Raw genomic sequence first — 24,309 nt, forward strand, 5'->3', positions numbered from 1 at the left:
CCCTACCGACCACTACCAACTGTGCAGTAAGGCAGACCACAGTAAAATACATTTGGAAGTGTACAGGTTGAACTTGTAAGTCGTGTGTTTACACTGTACATGTATATGCAATTTATCCTTTAATAGTAATTTCATTAATTTGGGATATACACTGTACTGAATACAGATATACTGCTTTGTATACGAGGTTATTCTGCTTCGGTACCGCCTTGAGAAGGGGAGGTAATTCTGGTCAGTTTAGGGATTCAGATATGAGGAAACTCGTTAAAACCGGAATATTTTTAGAAAACGCTAAAGTCCGGATAAGCCGGGTTCGACTGTATATCTGTCTTCGTAATTTCACTCCAGAAATCTAGACACGCGATCATTTAATGATCCCTATCGATTTGATCGCATATCTCCGGGAACATGTGGCACCGTTCGACATACGTCACAGAGCTTCGGAGTTGCGTCCCTTTGTCGTGTCAGGATCCGCTGGTCGTGGACACGAATCCTGGACTCGCAAAAACTATTATTCTTGATTTGTCAGAACCAAACATGCAATCTCTGATTTCCCTACATTCTGTTCTATTTGAGATTTAACCCTAATTCACTCACCGAGAGCGGTTATATTTAGCAGTGTGTGGACCTCGAACTACGTCTATAGCGCTTCAAATACTACATGTGCACGTTTTGGTTTTTTCTTTCAGTTCGTGTTGGTAATGAACGTACGCCTAACTGACTGATATAGTAGATTTAACGTGCGCTTTCCGACTGTAGCGTATTTCGCTACAGACACTGCTAAATATAGCCGCTTTCAGTCACCTGACACCTGACGTCACCTGGATTGTAACCACGTGAACAAATCTCGATGTTTATCGCTAGCAAAATGCTCATTTCTTGAAAAGGCACTTTGCATTGTTGTCATTATTGTAAGTAATATTCATTAACGCCGGAACGGCTTGTTTGTACTTCATAAGTATTAGTGCACATGGAGTATCTTCGTCAATTAATCGTCGCGATATTTCGTGATTCTATTTCAAGTGGCGAGGACTATGAGAGAATAGTTTGCAATATCAATATTCATTTACTCAGTTGGTTCAGCAAATCTGCAAGAAATACTGGTTTTTGTAGAATTCTAGTTTTAAAATGTTAACATTACTTTATGTTGGTGCATTCTGTTTCATGTCGATATTTGTCCAGACTGTTTGGTTGTTAGTATGCTAGCTTCTACCGTGTAATGAAAACTTTGTGAGAAGTGTTTAACTGTCCGTCAGTAGTTAAAGATGAGTTAAGATGACTGGAGACATAATTCACGGGTTTCCCGTATTTAGGCACTTGCGAAATAAGACCATGGGCGTAATAATGAAAACAAATTCCACATTTAGGCCTATGGGCTTAGATTCAGATTACTTTATACAAACATTATTCCACAATATAATTATCTTATTCAAAACAAGAAATACGACAGTATGATGTGCTATAATGCATTATAGAGCTGACTTGGTTGATGCATGTTATTAATCCCAATTTCGTGCATCGATGCTCATGTTTTCAACCACTGAATTGTCTGGTCCAGTCTCGATTATTTACAGACCGCTGTTTCATAGCTGGAATATTGCTGGGTTCGGCGTTAAACAACAAACAAACAAACAAACAAAATAAACATTAAACTGGTATGAAGTTACTATTTCGCTCTGATTTCATTTTTCTGGTTTCTCCCTTGTAAAGTCTCATGTTGGTCTGACTCAACCTTTAGTCTGACGTATATAATCCTTTTCGAGTTTAAGCTCTGGGCTTAATTTCAGATAAGTCATTATCTCCCTGAAAAGTGGTATTTTCCGTATTAAAGCGCGGGGCTTATTTAAGTTTAATACCGGCAAGTCTACATATATGAACAGGTAACATAAATCATTGTTCAATTGTAACAGTCTTTATCTTTGAATCTTTCTGTAATCTATGATACATGAAGGAAACTGTGCAACAAACGTAAACGTGTGCAACAATCTGACTGATTGAAAAGCGTCAAATAAAATAACCTCAGTAAATGGGAAACAGGAGGTTGTTGTGATGTTGTTTAACCCCGCAATCCAGTGGTTTGTCTTGTTATCAGCGTGCCACGAATTTGGGATGCGTGACCCGTGACCCGCCGGGTCTGACTACACAAACGACCCGTGAAGATTCCGGGGTAGAATAGGTCTTCAGCAACCCATACTTGTCGTAAAAGGCGACTATGCTTGTCGTAAAAGGCGACTAACGGGATCGGGTGGTCAGGCTCGCTGACTTGGTTGATACATGCCATTGATCAAAATTGCGTGGGTCGATGCTCATGATGTCAATCACTGGATTGTCTGGTCCAGACTCGATTATTTTACAGACCGCCGTCATATAGCTGGAATATTGCTGAGTGCGGGGTTAAACAACAAACAAACAAACAAACTACAATAGGAGCAGTTGCCTTTCTAACCCGGGTCCCCACGAGGAGTTGGACCGTCTGACCAGTGGACGGAGACTGAAGTCTTGTGGGTAAATAATACATTGGTCCTTATGACTTTCCACAAATGTGAAATGATGACCCCCAAGGTCACCTTCTGTTATTGCATAAAAAAAATTCTGAAACAATGTGACACTATTTGTATCATCTTTAGAGTTCGATGTTTTTCCGAAAAATATTCTCCACAACGTTAAAGTTTATCCAAAAAGAATTAACTCAAACATTGTGTTTATGTACATGTCATTCTGCTGTGTCAAATCATGCCAGTTTATGAATTGTATTCCTCGTGTACCACAGCTGGTGGTTACCTAGAGTGAATAAATGTTGGTGTTGTTGTTGTTGTTGTTGTTGTTGTTGTCTTGTAAGAATACCACGTCAACTATATGAGTGAGTGAGTGAGTGAGTATGGTTTTACGCCGCTTTTAGCAATATTCCAGCAATATCAAGGCGGGGGACACCAGAAATGGGCTTCACACATTGTACCCATGTCAGGAATCGAACCCGGGTCTTCGGCGTGACGAGCGAACGCTTTAACCACTAGGCTACCCCACCGCCCCTCATCTATATGACAGGTATGGTGTATAGCTATAGAATTTTCCCCGGAAATTACCGACACATCGGAACTTAAAATGTCTTTGAACAAGACTTGCGTTGGTTGTATTTTCAATTACTTATATCATTTTCAACCGACAGTATTATTCGCACTAAAGACATAACAGCACTCACAAATTAAGAAGTTGACATCCTAATTTAGATGTAAACATTCGATCAGGGAGGCTATACAAAGAGCCTCTACATAAGCACCGTGATTCGATGAGGTATTGTACGGCACCAGCGATTCATCGAGAACACCTAATCATCTGTACATGCCACAGAGGAACCTTCAGATCAAGTACAGCTCACAGTTCCAAGAACACCCAAGACCTAGAGCGACAGAGCTTTTGAGAAAGCCGGACCTGTTCTGTGGAACGCCCTTCCGCTTGTCATCAGAAGCACAGACAGTCTGAACTCATTCAAGACCCAACTGTTTACCCTATAGCATATTACTGAAAGCACTTTAGAACACAAGTTTGGAAAAGACGCTATTCAAAATATATAATGTTTTATTAATGAAGCTGATTTTGTTTGTTGAAACACGGATATTATATTGGGGAGAGATTAAAAGTCAAATAAAACTTACTTTCAGGGAACACTTGTCTAAGTATTAGGTATCTTTTTATCTTAAATGAAACTATATCAGTGTTCCGTTTCTTTGCTGTAATTATTCACCGAAATCAGAGACCATAAAATAGATTTTATTTTACGGTCTCTGCCGAATGGATATTTAAAAGCGACAGAAGAATAGAAGATCCATAAAATCCCACTAAAAGCTCCAATAGTTAAGGGGAGGTTACTCTGAATTAAACTCGTCCCGTGAAAAATAAAATGGCGTACGTTGTGGTACAGTGTACGTGACAACATGCTCATGAACAGCACGTGAGCTCAGTCGTGTCGATGTCAGTGAGCTCCCGTGTAGACTAGTGGTGACAGGCACACGCTGCACATCCTCCGGGACAAAAAGAAACGCGCTGTGATTACAACTGACGAACGGCCCGTGAAAATGTCCTCGTGCCACGGCATGATAAGGATGAAATATTAAATTTCTCCACGTTGTGCATTGGTACATGAGCGAAGAGAAGCAAGTTGGGATGAAAGTGTTGCATATAGCGGGATTTGGGAAGAAATCTGAGTAGCAGACGACATACTGACAACGCATCACGATGCTGTTCATATAGTGATGAACACGGATTCTCAACGTTGATCGATCTCGGCACTGTCTCGGAGCCCTCCCGTACAGCTGATTGTAATGGGAAATGCGATAATGATTTTAATATGACTCCAACCGCTAAACGCCTCAAGCAGGCCAGTGCTTCTCTCTAACCGCTGTCCGGTATAGGTCAAGTGATGAAGATGCATCGACTTGTGTTGAGGTAAGTACGGAATTAGGAGATATTTATTTATTGGCCAGGGTATTTATGACTGCTGATGTCCGGCACAGATAGGACCGGCGAGTCCCGACAGGCGTGGTCAGGTTGTCACGTTCGTCCGCTTTGTAACATATTTCTGTTTGAAATTACAATTGTAATATTCTTTTCCATGTTTCTTTCATTTCGATTGCTGTCAATAATATTTTTCACAGCAGAAGATTGAAAGACTGTCATTGTGATGACATGTTCGATATTCGTATTATATTATTATGTATATTATCATCGTTATTTATTTATTTATTTATTTATGTATTAACGCAGTGTTAGCCCCAACCCTTCATAAAATACGACGTTACATTCTCATATTGACAGCACATTAAATAAACAGGGGTTATCAATAAGCTGGTTTTGTAACAGTAGAATTTTCAAATTCTGTCGTTTTTCAAGGCTGTATTACAGATATTATACACATCACCGCAGGTACAGGGACATCGGGGAGGTTATTTTCCTGACAATACGGGTCCTGCCTGCGGCCAGTTATATGGAATCGATATGACGTCATACCAGTGTTTTGCGGTAATACCTATGACGTCAGGGTAAACGTGAAAACAAATTGTTAGCGACATATATTAACAACATTTGGCTAACACAACTAAAATAATATAAGGGTAACGCGATTTTTCAGGGCATTATCATTTGCAGAAACCCAAAGTCTTCCATTAACTGCCGACCGAAGGAGGGCAGTTGAAAAGACCGAGGGCTTCTGCAAATGATAACGCCCTGAAAAATAGCGTTACCGTTATTATATCTAAGATGGATGGAATTTTGTATCAAATAAAAAGAAACAACAATATCGGTTTTGAAACATTTACTGCAATCAACACAAATGTCACTGACCCACTTTTACAAATATGGAAATGTCATAGAACAAACCAGATGACGTCACTATTGAACGTGACGTCACCTATCCCTACCTTATGACGTCACCTAACAACGGGCGTGATAATGGCCCGTCGTCAAGCAATATGGGGGCATTATCAAGTTACAGTGGCCCGCTGATTCTTAATAACATGCGGGCGGTTTAATGATAATTCTATCCATTTTAGCTATAATTAGGTATAAAGTTTAGGTACTAGTTTATTCGTAAATCGAAGCTTCGTATCATCTATATACTTCACTGAATGTTGACAATCCCACGCAAAGCTTCCTCTAGTTAAAAAAATATATTTCGTGACAGGTAATTGATTTATTCGCTAAGTAAGAAAATCAGTGATGACAGACCTGGCTTTACCTACACAGGGTTGTGATGCAGTCGTAAACTTTATAAAAGGAGCACACAGGTAATGAATCACCCTCGTGAAGATCAGGGTTAGAATTGGTCTTGGACAACCCAAGCTTCATAGTTATACACTAAGTATATAGTTTCGATTGTTTGGCATTAAACGGTTTAAAAAAAATCACCACAAATTTAGATATGGTTTATGATGATTTATTGTGACTTTGTGACAAGAAGAAGTATCGTCTGTCCTGTAACAGCATTTGGTTTAGTCCACTCGAACTAATGTATTGGGGTGTTTGGATAACCCTTGCATGCCATTTTTCCTTTAGGAGTCCTCCACATCGGTAGGCGACCCGTGAAGATCCGGGGTAGAATAGGTCTTCAGCAACCCATGCTTGCCGTAAAAGGCGACTATGCTTGTCGTAAAAGGCGACTAACGGGATCGGGTGGTCAGGCTCGCTGACTTGGTTGATGGATGTCATCGATCCCAATTGCGTGGATCGATGCTCATGATATTAATCACTGGATTGTCTGGTCCAGACTTTATTATTTACAGACCGCCGTCATATAACTGGAATATTGCTGAGTGCGGCGTTAAACAACAAACAAACAAACAAACCAAAACATCGGTAGGCAGCACATTTGAAACGTATGTCAGGTGAAATGTGATATTGATGGCACATCATGAAGACCTAGACCTCTTACACAAAGCGATGTCAGCACTTCGACTGTCTTAAGTCAGTGTTAACGTATGGTAGTAGGTCGTCTTTGTGCTGAGATCGCTTTTTGGAATGGCTGCACTGATGTAAATAACATATGTTTGTTTGTTTGTTGTTTAAGCAAGCATGGGTTGCTGGAGACCTATTCTACCCCTTATCTTCACGGGTCAAATAACATATGCTATTGTTCTAGATTCGACACATTACACCGTCTGCCTTAACCATCCCAAACTCTGTTTTGATATCTAGAAGCAATTTAACATTGTTCTTGAGAAATGTCTAAATCTACTCCAACACAAGTTGATACATTGTTTTGAATCGCGGATTTGTTTGTGAAACAGGAAACAACATCAGAGCTTAATTGTGTGACGTCATAGAAAAGAACCCTGTGGGGATACGTGTGTTGGATATTTACCTATCAACCTGTGCGTGTTGTATCGCGACGGGGGCACCTATAGGCCCCTTTAGACAGGGCTGCGACTTTTGTGCCACCTTGAGCGATCAAAAACTGGCCAGGACGCTCAATGGTCGCCTAAACCCAGAAATTCATGTTTCTATGCAACTGCTCCAGCAGTTGTTTAGCAGTAACTGCTCGAGCTGTTCAGCATCTGCAACCACAATGAAACACTGCAGGTACAAGCCCTCCTTTTATAGGCAGGCTAAGGAGGCACTACAGGTTGTTCAAAGGAGGCAGAAAAGAGGCAGAAGCATTGCCATGGTGTCCCAATGGTTGCCGTGGTCGCCGAATTGAGGCACGGCGGTCGCCACGTTCAATGCACGCCAAAAGGAGGCACAAGGGAGGCAGAAGTATCGCCCAGATTGACGGGAAAATATTTCAGCAGGACTCATCTATTACCTGGCGACCATTGGGCGACCACTATGCCTTCATTCTGCAACAACGGCAATGCTTGTTCCTCCCTTCTGCCTCCTTTGAGCCACCAACCTCCTCGGCGACCTTTGTGCGACTGTTTTGAACATGTTCAAAAATTCACGGCAACCATGGCATCCATGGCGATGTCTGAACCTCCTGTGTACCACCTTGGAACGACCTAGGCAACCATTCTGTCTCATTTGAGCCTCCAGCGATGACCTGGCAAATTTAATGGTCGCACACGTGAGGCACAAAGGTCGCCATCCCGTGTAAAGGCCCATTACTTAGATGTGTGACGTCGTATACTCACTTGCAAGGCGACCTCACCGCCTCTTGCGATGTTGAAGGACTTGGGTGGTTTTGAAATCAACCGATTATATTTGTCATTACGGACAACACAGATAGTAAATTGAATGTTGTAAGCGACTTGCAACAAGAGACCTGTTTAAAGATGTGCAGCTAATCTGTAGTGATCCCTTGGGCACGCCAGAAACCTATGATTGTGGGTTCGAATCCCGGTTCGCCCCGATTATGTTTCTAGGTTTGTCAGCACCATACCCGTGATCGTGGGTTTCGCCGAAGTGGTAAACGTCTGAGACCTGCCTCACTTCGGGCTTTCCTCCCACATTAAGCTGATACGCCGTGATATAACTGGAATACTGTTAAAAGCAGCGTTAAACCCAACTCACTCATTTACTCTCTTGGGACTACACTTAGATTATTGATTCAAATATTTGACATAGGAATGAGTGCGCATCGTGTTACCCCGCTTTAAGCAATATTCCAGAAATGTGCTTCACACACTTGTACCTATATGTGGGGAATCGAACACAGGCTTTTGGCGTGAAAAGCCAACGCTTTGACCACAGGGCCAACCCACCGCCCTTAAACGTAGCACGCACCTACAAGTCTGTGAACGTAGGAATATTTTTATTACACCCAACAGTGGATTATCTGGTCTGGACTCCATTATTTCTAGAACGCTGACCAAAAGCTGGAATGTTGCCGAGTGCGGTGTTAAACAATATTCATTCATACGGTCATGAGGACAATGACTCCTCCAGGATACTGATCAGTAGTGTGCGGGGATGCAGTACCATCAAGTTCACCAGAAATTAGACTCAGCATCTGATCCTCTTGATAATTTTCAAACTCATTAAAATCAGATCTTTGTGCTCGCTACCGTCACACCAAAGATCTGAGGACATCACATTACGGGTCAAAACGACCTTTCATCGGCTTAATCAGATCGGGAAAGTGACAGTCGGAATGTGTTTTCTGATCATGCAACCTGGAAAAGATTAACACTGGTTGCCCGACTACAGAGAAAGGGATGATCAGTGCACCCAGATAGGTGATGTGGAATTGGGTTTACAGTGCATGCGTGCGTGCGTGAGTGCAATTTTTAGTCATCCCCAAAGACGTTAAACGATGGTACTTCTTAAGCTGCCTGGCGCTCAATATTAAGGGGCAGTCATTGTACTGTTCCTAAGTGGGTTATTCATGTTTATACTGTGGCATGGTGTCACAGTGGGATGGCACAATAACACCAGTATTAGACCAAGTATTAGTACAAGCAGCCACACACACGTGCATGCACGTTCAACCGAATTTCACTTCACCTAGTTGGAATTCGGGTGGGAGCGGATGGTCTTTTGGATGACTCGTCCTGAATTCGTGAAACATTACCACTGCTTGTCGTACACGTGACTGCCAGGTGTGTATATTGGGTACGCGCCCTTCGTGCAAAGGAGGTGGTGAGGTGAAATGGGGTTTAACGTCGCGTCCAAGATTATTGCACTTATATGGCGACGTGCATGTACGTGTGTGTGTGTGTGTGTGGCTGCTTGTACTAGTCCGGACTGATGCCGATTTATAGTGCTCGCACACTGAGATACCATGCCGAAGTTTAACATGAATACCCCACTCAGACACAGTATACTGACTCCGAGCCGACCAGTCCTTGTTTTAGCCCCTTAATGCCGAGCGCCAGACAGGGTAACAACAAGAACAATTTTTTAACGTCTTTTGGTATGACGCGGCCGGGGATCGAACCCCGGACCTTCCGCTCTCCGGGAGGACGCTCTACCACTAGACCACGGAGTCGTGCAAAGGAAACCACGAGGCTAAACGTAGTAATCAACCTCGATAATCCAGTGTCTTCTATCTCCATTCTGTTATAATATATATCCTGGACCCATCGCCCCATAGCTTCGTTTTGAGACAGATATATTAGCGAATAAGTGCAGGGTATTTATCATAATAGAATGGTGATATAATACACTGAATAATTGAGAAGGCTGAATTATGCATGAGACCCACTTTCCTCAAATGCGTCACTGTGCATCTCCAACACACTTGTGTCTATAACACCAGTCCTGTTACCGAGAGTCGTCGGTCCAAATGTGTCCATACCAGACGAAGTTTGCGTTTGCGCGCCATGCCCCAAATCAGGTTCTTATCCCCGCATTGGTACAATTTATACAGCAGCCATCTATATTGTGCTTAGCAATATGCAGTCTATAATTATTAGCCAGTTTATAGAGGTTTTATTCACATGGAACAAGAAAATGACATAATACAAAAATACACCTAGGACTTTGAAGATTATTATAATATTTTCTTTTGGATACAAAGGCAGTCTCAAGTTTGGGTTCTATGTGTGAGACCGATACTTGGCGTCCCCCTCCCTCATACTGCAGGAACCGGCGAAAACCCCTTCTCACCTAATCCTGTCTCAGACGAATATGGCTATTCTGCGATCGTGGAAATATTTGCAGAAAACGTGACTCCCCGCGAATTGCAGAAAACTCTCGGAATCAATTTTGCGCTCGAATCATGCTCAAACATTTAACATACTGTTTAAGCATATAATGTGACCCCAACAATAAAACGCAATTTGAAATAAATAACTCTCAGTTTCAAACGTTTTTGTGGTATGATGACTACTTAAAGTTGACATGATAAATCAAACTTGAAATGTCTAAATGCAAGAGATTTAAATTTGTTTAAAAAAAGGTGAAATGATTATGTTATTGTGGCAGACGTTTGGTACTTTTACCGCAGAATTTTGATAATTTTACCCCAGATTTCGCCTGGGACTGAAATTGGCAATCGTTCTGGATGACAGTGAAACAACATCATGAAAGGAAAGTGTAGTCATCAGATTTGGGAAAGTTAATTTAAATGATCGATTTACACTTGCCAAGTGTCCTATAAACAGAGTTCTTTAATAATTCATGTCTGGCCGGCTAGCAATACCTGTCGTTTCACATATGGTGATATTGACCCACTTCCTTTTCTCCCGAGTAATGTACCGTAAATCCAACAAAAATGTACCACGTTATATTTCCATATTATTTCTGGCAGCATTGCTGAAACAATACGTCTTTCATCAATAGAAAAGAATAACCGACATGACCAATTCATGCCGTAATCCTTGGGTTAATCAATTTGAAGATTTAAAGTGTGTCTACCCCATGTTTTTGACGAGGCGGTCATCTCATATTTGGACTTTAGGGCAACAAAAAAGAACAAAGTTCTATCTACCAAGTAACAGAGCCCGAAGCACGATCCACGTTTGTCGCCTCTCACGAAAAGGTACTGATATGTTAACAGATTTGACTTCATTGTTAACAAGACCAGGACATCGTCATGCTGTACCCCACTTTATATGCCCACTCTAGCCACCGCAGTTCGTTTCTGGGATGCCAACATTTCACTGTATGGGACTTTGTCGTATCCAGGGGCTATGGAGTGGTATAATGCTCGTCTGCGTGGATAGTTCCTTAGTGGTGCCTTTCCGTTCGAAAAGTTCTTGATTTTTGCTTGTTTGAATAGAGCGTGAGTGGTGATTGTTTAAATGGTGCTTAGGTTGTGCTTCTCTGCCCTAATAGTGACTAAGTGGTGCTGGTCCGTTTGAATGATACTTGTCTTCTTTGATGGTGCGCAACTTGCCCTTTCTGCTTGAATAGTGCTTGCCTGGTGCTCGTCTGCTTCTCTCGTGCATGAGTGGTGATCGTCTGCTTGAGTGGTGCTTGTTTGCTTCAATAGTGCATGAGTGGTGATCGTCTGCTTGAGTGGTGCTTGTTTGCTTCAATAGTGCCTTTAATGGTGATCGTCTTCTTGAGTGGTGCTTGTTTGCTTCAATAGTGCATGATTGGTGATCGTCTGCTTGAGTGGTGCTTGTTTGCTTCAATAGTGCCTTTAATGGTGATCGTCTTCTTGAGTGGTGCTTGTTTGCTTCAATAGTGCAGGGTTGGTGATCGTCTGCTTGAGTGGTGCTTGTTTGCTTCAATAGTGCATTAGTGGTGATCGTCTTCTTGAGTGGTGCTTGTTTGCTTCAATAGTGCATGAGTGGTGATCGTCTTCTTGAGTGGTGCTTGTTTGCTTCAATAGTGCATGAGTGGTGATCGTCTGCTTTGAGTGGTGCTTGTCTGCTTCAATAGTGCATGAGTGGTGATCGTCTTCTTGAGTGGTGCTTGTTTGCTTCAATAGTGCATGAGTGGTGATCGTCTGCTTCAATAGTGTTTGAGTGGTGCTTGTCTGCTTCAATAGTGTTTGAATAATGTTGCATCGATCACAAGTAATGGCCGACCTCTCTGTAAATTCATTAATTGACCAGTAACGACAAGCTGTCTGGCAATCTAAAGCTAAGACCTCGGGCACGGCACGCATCACAATTTCCCACCAAGATGGGGAAAGTGTGCCTGGGGGTCGTATCGTTATGTGTACTTTATGGACTCAGGGTTGCAGGCATTCTATGATGACGGGTACAGGTCAAACAGCGTTAAGCAAACGTGAACATGCGCCGTTTAACGAGGTGTACCATGTGTGAAATTACGTTGAATGAAATCTGTCGGCTCATCATCAGCAATCTGACGGCACTTATATGCTGTCCCTATGTGCGATAGGAAACGACTGTCTGGTTGTTGGACGCCTTTGAGGCAGGGATCTCTTGGACGTGCAGGATAGATCTATAATGTGTGTTTCACACCGCACTCTGCAATATTCCAACTGCACGACTGCAGCCTGTATAATAGAACATGGACAGTCCAGTTATTGACATAATGAGCAACGTCCACGCTATCGGGGTGCGATGACAGGCAATCACCCAAGTCATCGAGTCTGACCACCCGATCAGACAGTCACCTATTGCAAGCATAGGTTGCCGGGGACCCGTTCTTACCTCGTCACTTATGACGACATACTGTCTCTGTTGATCTTCCCTGTATTCTTCAAGTAGTCCAGTGGTGTTAGCCCCGAGCGCATGTCCTTAGCAATTGTTCCAACCCTAACTTGATAATAATGTGAAATGTTCATATTGATACAACATTTCTATGTAGCCCACGACACAGACGCACATTGAATACTAGTCAACTGAGGTTTGTCATGGTTAATATAGGAGTCCATACACTTGCGTTATGTCAACTAAAGACAGCTCGTTCAAAATTAGTTCAAAGAAAAGCGACCAAATAAGGATCATTATCAACATCTTTCCCAGGCCGGTAGACGTATGGCTGCGAAATAGTATGCGTAACTGTTCATTACTAAACGATACGTGTTGGTACCCATAATGGCATGGGTGCTTGTGCTTGGGAAGGCCGATGCAGGTACTTGTGAAGGCCGATGCAGGTACTTGTGAAGGCCGAAGCAGGTACTTGTGAAAGCCGATGCAGGTACTTGTGAAAGCCGATGCAGGTACTTGTGAAGGCCGATGCAGGTACTTGTGAAAGCCGATGCAGGTACTTGTGAAAGCCGATGCAGGTACATGTGAAAGCCGATGCAGGTACTTGTGAAGGCCGATGCAGGTACTTGTGAAAGCCGATGCAGGTACTTGTGAAAGCCGATGCAGGTACTTGTGAAAGCCGATGCAGGTACTTGTGAAAGCCGATGCATGTGCTTGGGATGGCCGATGCATGTGCTTGGGAAGGCCAATGCATGTGCTTGGGAAGGCCAATGCATGTGCTTAGGGAGGCCAATGCCTGTGCTTTGGAAGGCCGATGCATGTGCTTGGGAAGGCCAATGCATGTGCTTAGGGAGGCCAATGCCTGTGCTTTGGAAGGCCGATGCATGTGCTTGGGAAGGCCGATGCATGTGCTTGGGAAGGCCGATGCATGTGCTTGGGAAGGCCAATGCATGTGCTTGGGAAGGCCGATGCATGTGCTTGGGAAGGCCGATGCATGTGCTTGGGAAGGCCAATGCATGTGCTTAGGGAGGCCAATGCCTGTGCTTTGGAAGGCCGATGCAGGTAGTTGGGGAGGCCGATGCAGGTACTTGGGAAGGCCGATGCATGTGCTTGGGAAGGCCGATGCAGGTGCAAAACGTTTCTATACAGGAACTTTATACTGTTGGATTCATTGCTATGTATTAGGGATTACTCAGTGTCCTACAGTATAAGCAGAGACACATTTCTACCCCTTCGCATCTAATATTAACACAATTCGCCGCGAAGGAGGAGACCTCATCGAAAATCCCGCTCCCTTTCCTTTTACAGTGTCCACGTAGTGATGGGGTAGCCTACAGACACGTCATGGGTGCTGACTGGGCTGTACTGCAGCACTACAATAGATACATCCCGGCTATACTCATGATTCTAGTACGACACATTGCTCTCTTGAATACCATTCCGAGTCACGAACAGCTAGTCTTAACACATTACCGCGATTACGGCACCGCAACAAAGACATTTAACCTGTCTATTTTCACCGCCCATGTCAGTTCACAATACATCACTTGTAAGAAAAGCCAATCTCTCTTCTTTTTGGATTCTATGAGCTGTTGTTTCCAAGCTAAGACCCAGGTGCGATTTCCAGCTCGGAAACATTAATTAAACTAAGTGCTGTTGAAAAATGTGCTCGACCTAGTTGTGGACGACTGGGCTCGTTGTATCCCGTCAATAGCAAACGCCATTGGAAACAAATTACGCAAGCTCCGTTCAAACGGATGTGATTTATATGATACATCGGACATTTGCCGTGCGGTGTTTTTGACTTTACAGCCTATACCAGACAGTCCTATTGATTGCTCGTTTTTTTTATCGTGATGTTGTATTGACAGTTAAACGGTTTAACATTACACCGTGTTCACGGCCATCGTTCATGTTGTGGGATGACGCTGTGAAGTGCTATGTCTGGTCACAGTCGGAGGAAATAACTGCTGAATGCTGCCTAGCAAATTCAATTTTCTTAACGACAATTACTGGCTTTATCAATACTGAAGAGAGATAGGCTTATTTCCCCGAATTACACTTGATTCCCAAATTGGACCGACCACGTTGTCTAGTGGTAGAGCTTCCGCCCAGAGAGCGGAAGGTCCGGGGTTCGATCCCTGGTTGCGTTTCCCCAAATCTTTAAAATATGATACTTGATGTTACCCTGTCTGGTGCTGGGTATTCATGTTAAACTGCGGCATGGTACCTCAGTGGGATAGCACTATAAATCGGAATCAGTCCGGACTAGTACAAGCAGCCACACACACACACGCACGCACGTACGCACGCACGCGCACACACACACACACACACACACACACACACACACACACACGTCGCTATATAAGTACAATAACCTTGGACGCGACGTTAAACCCTATTTCACCTCACCTCACCGATTCCTAAATTGAAACAATATGTTAACCCAGAAATCTGTACATAAAAGAACTTAGTGTGAAACCAAAAAATGGTATACAATCAACAAATGTATTACAAAAATTCAATAGGTTTGCAAATCAATACACAGTACTGCACAACTATTACAATGGCAGTGCACAATAGAGTGGTGGTACAATAGTCAATGGCAATACATAATATGATGGCAGTGGTCAGTGGTGATAGCAAAAGTCAGTGATAATAATGTATATTCACCCAGCGGCGACAGTGGTCAAGTTTCCGAGATGGGCAAGGCCGGGAATCAGGGATGATAAGTGATCCTCACATGAAAGCTGATCCCGAAGCGATGAAATGCTTGAGATATCTCCAAACACGCCCTCATCCCACTATTTATAAATAATATAGTCTAGGTAGCTGCTGAAAAATTCTATTAGAGCCCTCACCAGTCCAGCGACACTAGAACATTATAAGATATTTTGCATGATTCCACGGTATACCGGAAGTTACATATCACACTTGCATCTAAATATTGTGAATTCCTGACTTATGACGACATACTGTCTCTGTTGATCTTCCCTGTATTCTTCAAGTAGTCCAGTGGTGTTCGCCCCGAGCGCATGTCCTTAGCAAGTGTTCAAACCCTCACTTGATAATAATGTGAAATGTTCATATTGATACAACATTTCTATGTAGCCCACGACTTTACACAGACGCACATTGAATACTAGTCAACTGAGGTTAGTCATGGTTAATATAGGAGTCCATAGACACTTGCGTTATGTCAACTAAAGACAGCTCGTTCAAAATTAGTTCAAAGAAAAGCGGCCAAATAAGGATCATTATCAACATCATTCCCAGGCCGGTAGACGTATGGCTGAGAAATAGTATGCGTAACTGTTCATTACTAAACGATACGTGTTGGTACCCATAATGGCATGGGTGCTTGTGCTTGTGACGGCCGAAGTAGGTACTTGTGAAAGCCGATGCAGGTACTTGTGAAAGCCGATGCTAGACACTAGAACATTATAAGATATTCTGCATGATTCCACGGTATACCGGAAGTTTACATGTCACACTTGCATCTAAATATAGTGAATTCCTGACGACTGCTTACCTTAAATAACACTACATTCCTGACGACAACTCACTGCCCAAATACAGTGCAATGAGCGTCTACTAAATCTCAACAGAAACAATATAGCACAGTTACAGTCATTGTTCAACAATAGAATGCACTGCCATATAACACCCTTATGAGAGAAAAGTGACTTTAGTGTTCTCATTGGGCAGGCCAGACACAATTTAAGCTCAAGATATGTCGCTATATGTTTCTTGACCTTATGTTTTCAGATTTGCTTATAAACCGATTATTTGATATTGTTGGGGGTGATTGGGGCTGGAATTATATTCAAAAATCTAATTTGTTTCCATTCAAATTCATTAGATGTGTGACCTAAAACATGTTTTGTCTCGTTTATGTCCATTTAGTCACTACAGCACCAGTAGGGAGTGGCACGGAGTGAGTAGGCTTAGGGTGTGGAATCGAACTGTCTCTTAGCGTGAAATGAACACTACCTGTTGAGCTACATGGCAATGTTGTAGGTGATGAACTTATGACTTTAAATCATGTACTCTTGTCTTGAATTGTTTTATTCTACGCTTGAATTTGGGTCGATGGATTTTCCTTGCTTCTATATCTTAATAGAAGATTTTGTTTCTTTGTTTGTTTGTTGTTTAACGCCGCACTCAGCAATATTCCAGCTATATGACGGCGGGCTGTAAATAATCGAGTCTGGACCAGACAATCCAGTGATTGACATCATGAGCATCGTTCCACGCATTTTGGATACGATGACATGCATCTACCAAGTCAGCGAGCGGGACCACCTGATAGTCGCTACTTACGGCAGCCATGGGTTGCAGAAGACCTATTCTACCCCGGATCTTCACGGGTCCTTATTAGAAGAGAATGATATTCATCGACAGTTTTCTTCAATAATTTTACTAGCTAGCTGCTTTCCTCCCACATTAAGCTGACACGCCGTGATATAACTGGAATACTGTTAAAGACGGTGATAAACATAACACACTCACTCACTCACTAGCCAACTATGATACACACTTCAACAGGATATGAACCATTTTACAAACTTTCCTTTTGTTACAACATTGCTATTTATGTTTTTCATGGTGTTTCTTATATATTTTGTTTGTATTGACACAATTAATGGGACCTATACTCCTTACACAAATGGAATTCTGGAGATTGACAAGGAAAGCGATGGAGGTTAAGATATACATTGGCGACGGAAACAAATAAATTGTCCCCGAAACTATTTGAAAAAAATATATTATATAACACAGTATTAATGAGTTGTAAATGTTTATTTTACGTGAAAACTGATAGCTTACTCCAAACTATGGTTCAACTGAAGTAAACCCCACACCCAGTATCAATATGGTCATTAAACGGCACATGTCTGGTCATTTATATTCAAATAACTACTATGGGTTTTTTGTTTGTTGTTTAACGCAAATAAGCACTAAGGGACCGACAAACTGACAATTTCATAGTCGGGGGTGAAAGTGGTATTTGTATGCAGACCCGATATTGAAAAATCAGATATATATTTTAAATAAAACTATGAGCAGGAGTAAACATTTAAAAAAACCAACCACTACTGCAGCCATGTATTTTTCGTGGCAGACAATATCTTTATTTTTTAGGCTGAAGCAGAATTATTTTTTTCAAGAATTTTCAGACAACAATTGATTTTGTTCGCTGAAATCCCAGCCCCCCAGCCCCCAGACTGCCAAATGGTCGGTCCCTAGGATATAGTACGTGATAGGTTGAAAGGGGAAGTGTGAGAGAAACGCTGTATTTCAGTATCCTTCGGTAAGCTTTTAGCTTGATGAAAAAGTAAGAGTCTTTATTTCACGCAACGTTAAGAAAACCGCAAATATGTCCGCGAGAGCGTGTGTAATCGCATTTTCTCCAAATATATCTGGGGGATGACCCTAATCAGCGTCGCGAAATGTGATATCAATTACTTCTTCTAATTGACCATGCACCATAAAGATGGGACTCCCCTGGCCATTAACAGATTCAATGTTGAACCAATTTCCCTCTCATTACAACCAGCGAGGGCTTTGTCACAATCATTTATGTGGAATAAAAACTTCCCGATTCAAGCTATGACATGAAACCCATTTCCTATTACCGTTAATCGATTCGGGCTATTTTGAGATAATTGTTTTATTTGTCCAGTAGCGAGTCGACTTCTTTCATCTTCTGCTAAACAAAAAAATCTTTCGAAGTTATTTAACGCCGAAATGAAACTAAAATCCTATTATATAAACTGGTAGCGGGCATAATATTTCACAGGATACAACCGACTCGTTTCAGTTCCAATGATCAAACACTTCCCTCCTGGCTGAATCGTGTACTTTCTTAGATCAAACATCCAAAATCCAAACACTACGGATTTCAGCTAGGTCTGTATGTCAAAGGCAAAAAAGTATCCTGGAAGGTATTTTAGGGATTGGTAAATAAAAAGCGTCCCCAAATCTTGATTGAGTGGATCTGAATTGCGATTGAATTGCGTATCGACATCCATTGTGTATATATACCTTGATCTTAAACGGGCTTCTTGAATACAAACAGACGCTACGTTCAGATTTGGGCTCTTAAAAAGAAACTGTTCACAAACTACTTATTCTTAAGAGAAACCACTTTCGTTTTTAGGAGAATTAAGAACATGTAAAAAGATAAGTGACGTCAAAACTACATCCCCTAACCCGCTCACGTTGGGCTTTCCTCCCACATGCTGACATCCGTCGTATAACTGAAATACTGTTCAAACAGACGTAAACAATCACTCACTCACTCACTCACTAACACGCTTTTAAAGGGAGACACAAAATATATTTTCGGTTGCTGCTTCAAGAGGCACAATTTCTTTTCCTTTACCTGAGGCAACAAAAGGAATTTACTCACAAATATATTTTAAGGACGTACATCATATCCAATAAATAATTTTGTTTTTTGTGAAACCTTGGGCAAAGTTTTCCCCATTTTTCCCTGGAACAAACGATCATTTTCAATTACATTCCAGTCTGGGTGCTGCTTAAGGAACAATTTTGAAAAGCCTCTTGTTAGGCCTTGTGTTAAATATGTGTAAAACCCATCGACTGAGGCAGGGAAAGGGATGTTATTTGAAACCAAAATAAGTGTCCGTTTTGCTTAGTCTTATGAATGGATCCTAAGCAACTCCTCTGTTATGTATTGCTGCGATGTTACAGTCTTATTGGTGTGAGTTTGCTGTATTTTGTATACTAATCTTGCTGTTTTTCGTGCTCCAATCTTGCTGTAACCTTGTCGTGATAATGCTGTATTTCGTGCTCCAATCTTGCTTTATGACGTGCTCCAATCTTGCTGTAAACTTGTCGTGATAATGCTGTATTTCGTGCTCTGATCTTGCTTTATGACGTGCTCCAATCATGCTGTAACCTTGTCGTGATATTGCTGTATTTCGTGCTCCAATCTTGCTGTATTTCGTGCTCCAATCTTGCTGTATGACGTGCTGTAACCTTGCCGTGATATTGCTGTATTTTGATTTCTAATCTTGCTGTATGACGTGCTGTAACTTTGCCGTGATATTGCTGTATTTCGTGCTCTTATCTTGCTGTATGACGTGCTCTAATCTTGCTGTATGACGTGCTGTAACCTTGCCGTGATATTGCTGTATTTTGATTTCTAATCTTGCTGTATGACGTGCTGTAACTTTGTCGTGATATTGCTGTATTTCGTGCTCTAATCTTGCTGTATGACGTGCTGTAACCTTGCCGTGATATTGCTGTATTTTGATATCTAATCATGCTGTATGACGTGCTCTAATCTTGCTGTAACCTTGCCGTGATATTGCTGTCTCGTGCCTTAATCGTGCTGTCGGCTTGCTGTATTTCGTGCTCTTATCTTGCTGTGATATTGATGTATTTGCTGCTATAATGTTTCCGACTGTATGTTGCTGCGGCAGAAGATTATCTTGGGCATTTCATCGAGTCGGTGTTTTCATAGCTTTCACAAGAGGTCCATATGTAACCAGGCCTTGTATGCGCAACACACCCATATCGGCAATTAATACCATGTAATATTTCAAGTATCCTCATCTCTGCGGTACACTTGCCATGCAATCCAGTAGACCCGGGAGATAGTAATTTCCTCGATTTCAATTTCAGCATGTCGTTAAAATGAAACATTTCTTGCGAAACATGTCTTTCACGTCTTGAGAGAAAACTACCCAAATCATAAAAAATCTTTAAATTATACGAAGTACGAAACTCAGAACGATGCCGGAACGATATTGTGTCTGTTCCATGCATTTATAGTGCTCCTGGCTGAATACTGTATACAAGCCCACTTCAATACTCAGACCAGCGTTATGTGATCGACAGCCTTGGGGATTACTATTTAGCCCATCCTGATGTGCCGCCAATTTGTGATTGGGCAACCAACATGGACTGAAATTGAACTCCCCTCGCTGTCAGTCACGACTGTTTCCCCATCGCTTCTACGTCCGTAGTTGTGTTTTACCGTCAACCAAAGATCACTGTTCCTCGGTCATCTCTGTACCAGCGGGTGGCCAGGTCACTGCTTCCATCGGACGAGCGCGATACGCCCTGGTCACAATCAGAGGAACATGTCCGATAAAGCAATGGTCAGGTTAAATTGGTGGCTGCTGTCGGGATCAAGTGTTTGGCGAGGTTTTACTCGTTTAACTGAAATTAATCTCCCCTACTTTTCAGCGTATTGCCATTGCTGGGTTTGCTCATTGATTCGACTGAGCGTTCTGCATTGAGAATACCTTAATCAACGGGCCTTGTCTTCTGATAGAGTTGGATGAAAATCGAAAGTGTTTGACATTCCCGACGGCATCGTTATGGCTACATTGCGTGCTTTGTGATCAGTTTTGATGTTATTGTTTGTCTGGTGATTACAGACAAAATTATTTGTCCGAGTGTTTGATATAAACCATGTTGATTAGTGTCCGTATATTTGATATCAAAAGACACGAGCATAAATGTTATATATTGTCCCATATCATTATGAATAATTGATTATGATAACCATTTAGATTTGGAAAAACCTTGGTATTTAAGACGGTCATTGATGTTAAAGGCGCATCAAATCGAAAGAAGAAAACCTCAATGACGTCACAGGAATGCACCTTCTTCATTAATAACTCGTTCGGTAATTTGAGGGTTATTCAAGAATGTCAAAATCAAGCAAATTCGTCATAAGTAAGACTGGGTTCGATTCATGTATTTTTGGTGTGCCTACGGTATTTTTTTTATTACGATTACCTCTAATGTATATTTTTGATAATGCATCCTAAAATAGTATCTCTGACTGACGCATCCGACTTTTTTCGACGGGATTGAGGCGGCGGTGTGGTCTAGTGGTTAAAGCGTTCGCTTAACACGCCCAAGACCTATGTTCGATTCTCCACATTGGTGCGGTTGGAAGCCCGTTCTTGATGTCCCTCGACGTGATATGGATGGAATGTTGCTAAAAGTAGCATTAAGCAGCATTAAGCCAGTTTTATTGAATGTTAAATGTAGATGTCAGTTCGAAACAAGGATGTTTATGCGTTTCATTTAAATTACCTTGACTTTATGTTTCAGAGGCATGCGCATATCCTCCACCTACAACCTCCTGGTCATGTGTATCTGCGTGTGCCTGACCTTGTACGCCGTGTTCTACTTCCGGGTCGACAAACCCAAACACCCGCCACCGGAAGTCTTCCTGAAGACAAACAAGACCTACAAAATGATTCACCTTCATTCATTCCCATGGTATTACGAGCTGCAAATGGGAGAAAAATCTTTTGAGGGCTGCCCAGTAAGCACATGTACATACGTGGACAAACCGGAAACAATTCCAAACAGCGACGCCATCTTGTTTTTCACGGACCACCAGCCCGGCAATGCACCACCGGAGAAGACCCCTGGTCAAGTCTGGATCTTCTTCTCTGTAGAGAGTCCAATTCATTCCTTTAACACTGGTTTTGGTGGTCCATCGTGGGAAGGGAAGTTCAACTGGACAATGAGCTACCGTCTAGATTCGGATATTAAGTTCGGCTACGGGGACGTCGTGCCAGGCGGGATCACTGAAGCTAAAGACTATGTTGCCATAGCAACGAGAAAAAAGAAACTCGTGGCATGGTTCGTCAGCAACTGCAATACACAAAGCCAAAGAATGAAATATGTGAACATGTTACAAAAATACATCCCGGTCGACATATACGGTCATTGTGGAAGGTTAAAATGTGAGCGCGATCGCTCAGGGGAATGTATGGAGATGTTAGCGCAAGATTATAAGTTTTATTTATCTTTTGAAAATTCTTTATGCCAAGACTATGTCACTGAAAAATTATTAAAAACCTTGAAAACCGACATTGTGCCTGTCGCAAGAGGTGGGGCCAACTACACTGCCTTGTTGCCTTCAAAGATGGCCATCATCACGGGAGACTACACATCGGTGAAAGACTTAGCGGAATACCTGAAGTATCTGGCTAACAATGTGGACGAATATGTGTCCTATCTCAAGTGGAAGGATTCTTATCACATTGTTGAGCCTCAGCCTTTTCCCCACTGTTTGTTATGCGAGCGAGTCCATCAACCCCTACAGTGGCCCAAGGTCTACCCCAACGTTGCTGACTGGTGGAGAAGAGGTCGATGCAGCGAAGCTAACGATATCGGCGCTTGATGCAGATACAAATATACTTTTTAGCCTCAGTGACTCCTCTATGGGAAATGTCCAGGAGAAAATGTGATCAGAAGCTTCTGAGTACTGTTCATTATGATATATCTAATCCAGAAGCACCCATGTCAACCGATAATTGCGCCCGGAGGGGAACTGTTAATTGCACCCTTTGGTCATTTGTGAAGGGATTTGAATCGTAAATGGAAAATTGAGCCAAATTGGTCGCCACGGGTCCAAGTAGGTCCTTTGAGGGTCAGGAGCGTGTGGCGTGGCTGGGAGACGAGAAAATTGATGGATATCACTCTGAAGCCACTATGTGATAATGTAGGTGCTTGTAGGACTGGAGAATGGGTTTATTATCAAATGCGCCGATTGGAATAATATAATGAAGACTTGCCCTATATGATAAGCCGTAGACGTGTGCCGTGTGGTCAACTCAGGGGAGACTCCTCGACACTTGACCGTCGGTGGATGGTCCGTGGTCTCGTATCTGTCCCTCTACCGCTGTGTCGGAGTAATGAGAAGTTGTGTGCGAAGAGGTCTTATCTAGTCACATTATACAGCATTGTTATTGAGATCATTTTTTCTTTTTTTTCAATATTTATGGGCATCCTTATAGTGTATGATTTTGTTTATGTATGGTTTTATGCTATAGGTATTTCGATGTTTATTGACTCGTTTATGCTGTTGATGATTCATTCACTGTGTTATATTCATCATCACTATCATCTATATCCTCATATCCCCCGCATATACTGATAGATGTTTCGTGACCTGCATGCCCGTCTGTACCATTCTTCTGTTATTAATCAGTGTGCATCTGGGGGTCATGGGTGGGTCAGTCGTTTGAGACGCCACATTTTGCGGGACAGCGTTGAGTCGGGCGTTATCAAAACATGATCGTGGGTTCGAATTCCAGATTCAACCCGATTATGTTTCTAGGTACCGTGTGAAGCTGATTCTCCGTGGTATAACTGAAGTACTGTAAAAGCATTAGTTAAACCAAACTCATTCTTTCATTGCAATCACGCCAAAGACCCGGGTTCGATTCCCGACATGGGTACAATGTGTGAACCCCGTTTCTGGTGTCCCCCGCCGTGATATTGCTGGAATATTGTTAAAAGCGGCGTAAAGCCATACTCACTCACTCACTCACTCACTCACTTTCATTGCAAACGGTCTCTACTGGCTCAATATGGGACGGGGGGTGGGGAGGAGGGGGTCACGGGTGGCCCAGTCATCTAAGACGCCGCGATTCGCTGTGAAGAGTTGCGTCCCTTGGGCACGCCAGAAACCAATGATTGTGGGTTCGAATCCCGGTTCGCCCCGATTATGTTTCTAGGTTTGTCAGCACCATACCCGTGCTCGTGGGTTTCACCGTAGTGGTAAACGTTTGAGGCCTGCATCACTTCGGGCTTTCCTCCTACATTAAGCTGACACGCCGTGATATAACTGGAATACTGTTAAAAATGGCGTTAAACCCAACTCACCCACTCACTCAATATGGAACGTCTTTTTTTTCAATTGGAACCACAATAACAGGCTACAAAACTTCACCGAACCGCTGTGTGTATATTCCAATCCTTCATTTTATAAAAACCCGAATCTGATGTTTATAGAAGTTTT

At 42.4% G+C, this 24,309-nt stretch overlaps 1 protein-coding gene across 1 annotated transcript; it reads left to right on the plus strand.

The window, feature by feature from the left end:
* Window positions 1-3,892: 3,892 nt before the first annotated feature.
* On the plus strand, window positions 3,893-23,706 carry LOC124141076 (alpha-(1,3)-fucosyltransferase C-like). The gene is made up of 2 exons (XM_046508970.2): window positions 3,893-4,443; window positions 21,603-23,706. The coding sequence occupies exons 1-2, from the start codon at window positions 4,418-4,420 to the stop codon at window positions 22,684-22,686; spliced, it is 1,110 nt and encodes a 369-aa protein (XP_046364926.2). The 5' UTR covers window positions 3,893-4,417; the 3' UTR covers window positions 22,687-23,706.
* The last annotated feature ends 603 nt before the right edge of the window (window positions 23,707-24,309 follow it).

This window comes from Haliotis rufescens, unplaced genomic scaffold (genome assembly GCF_023055435.1).
Source record: "Haliotis rufescens isolate VD_foot unplaced genomic scaffold, xgHalRufe1.0.p SCAF_6, whole genome shotgun sequence".
In the NCBI taxonomy this organism is placed as follows: domain Eukaryota; kingdom Metazoa; phylum Mollusca; class Gastropoda; order Lepetellida; family Haliotidae; genus Haliotis; species Haliotis rufescens.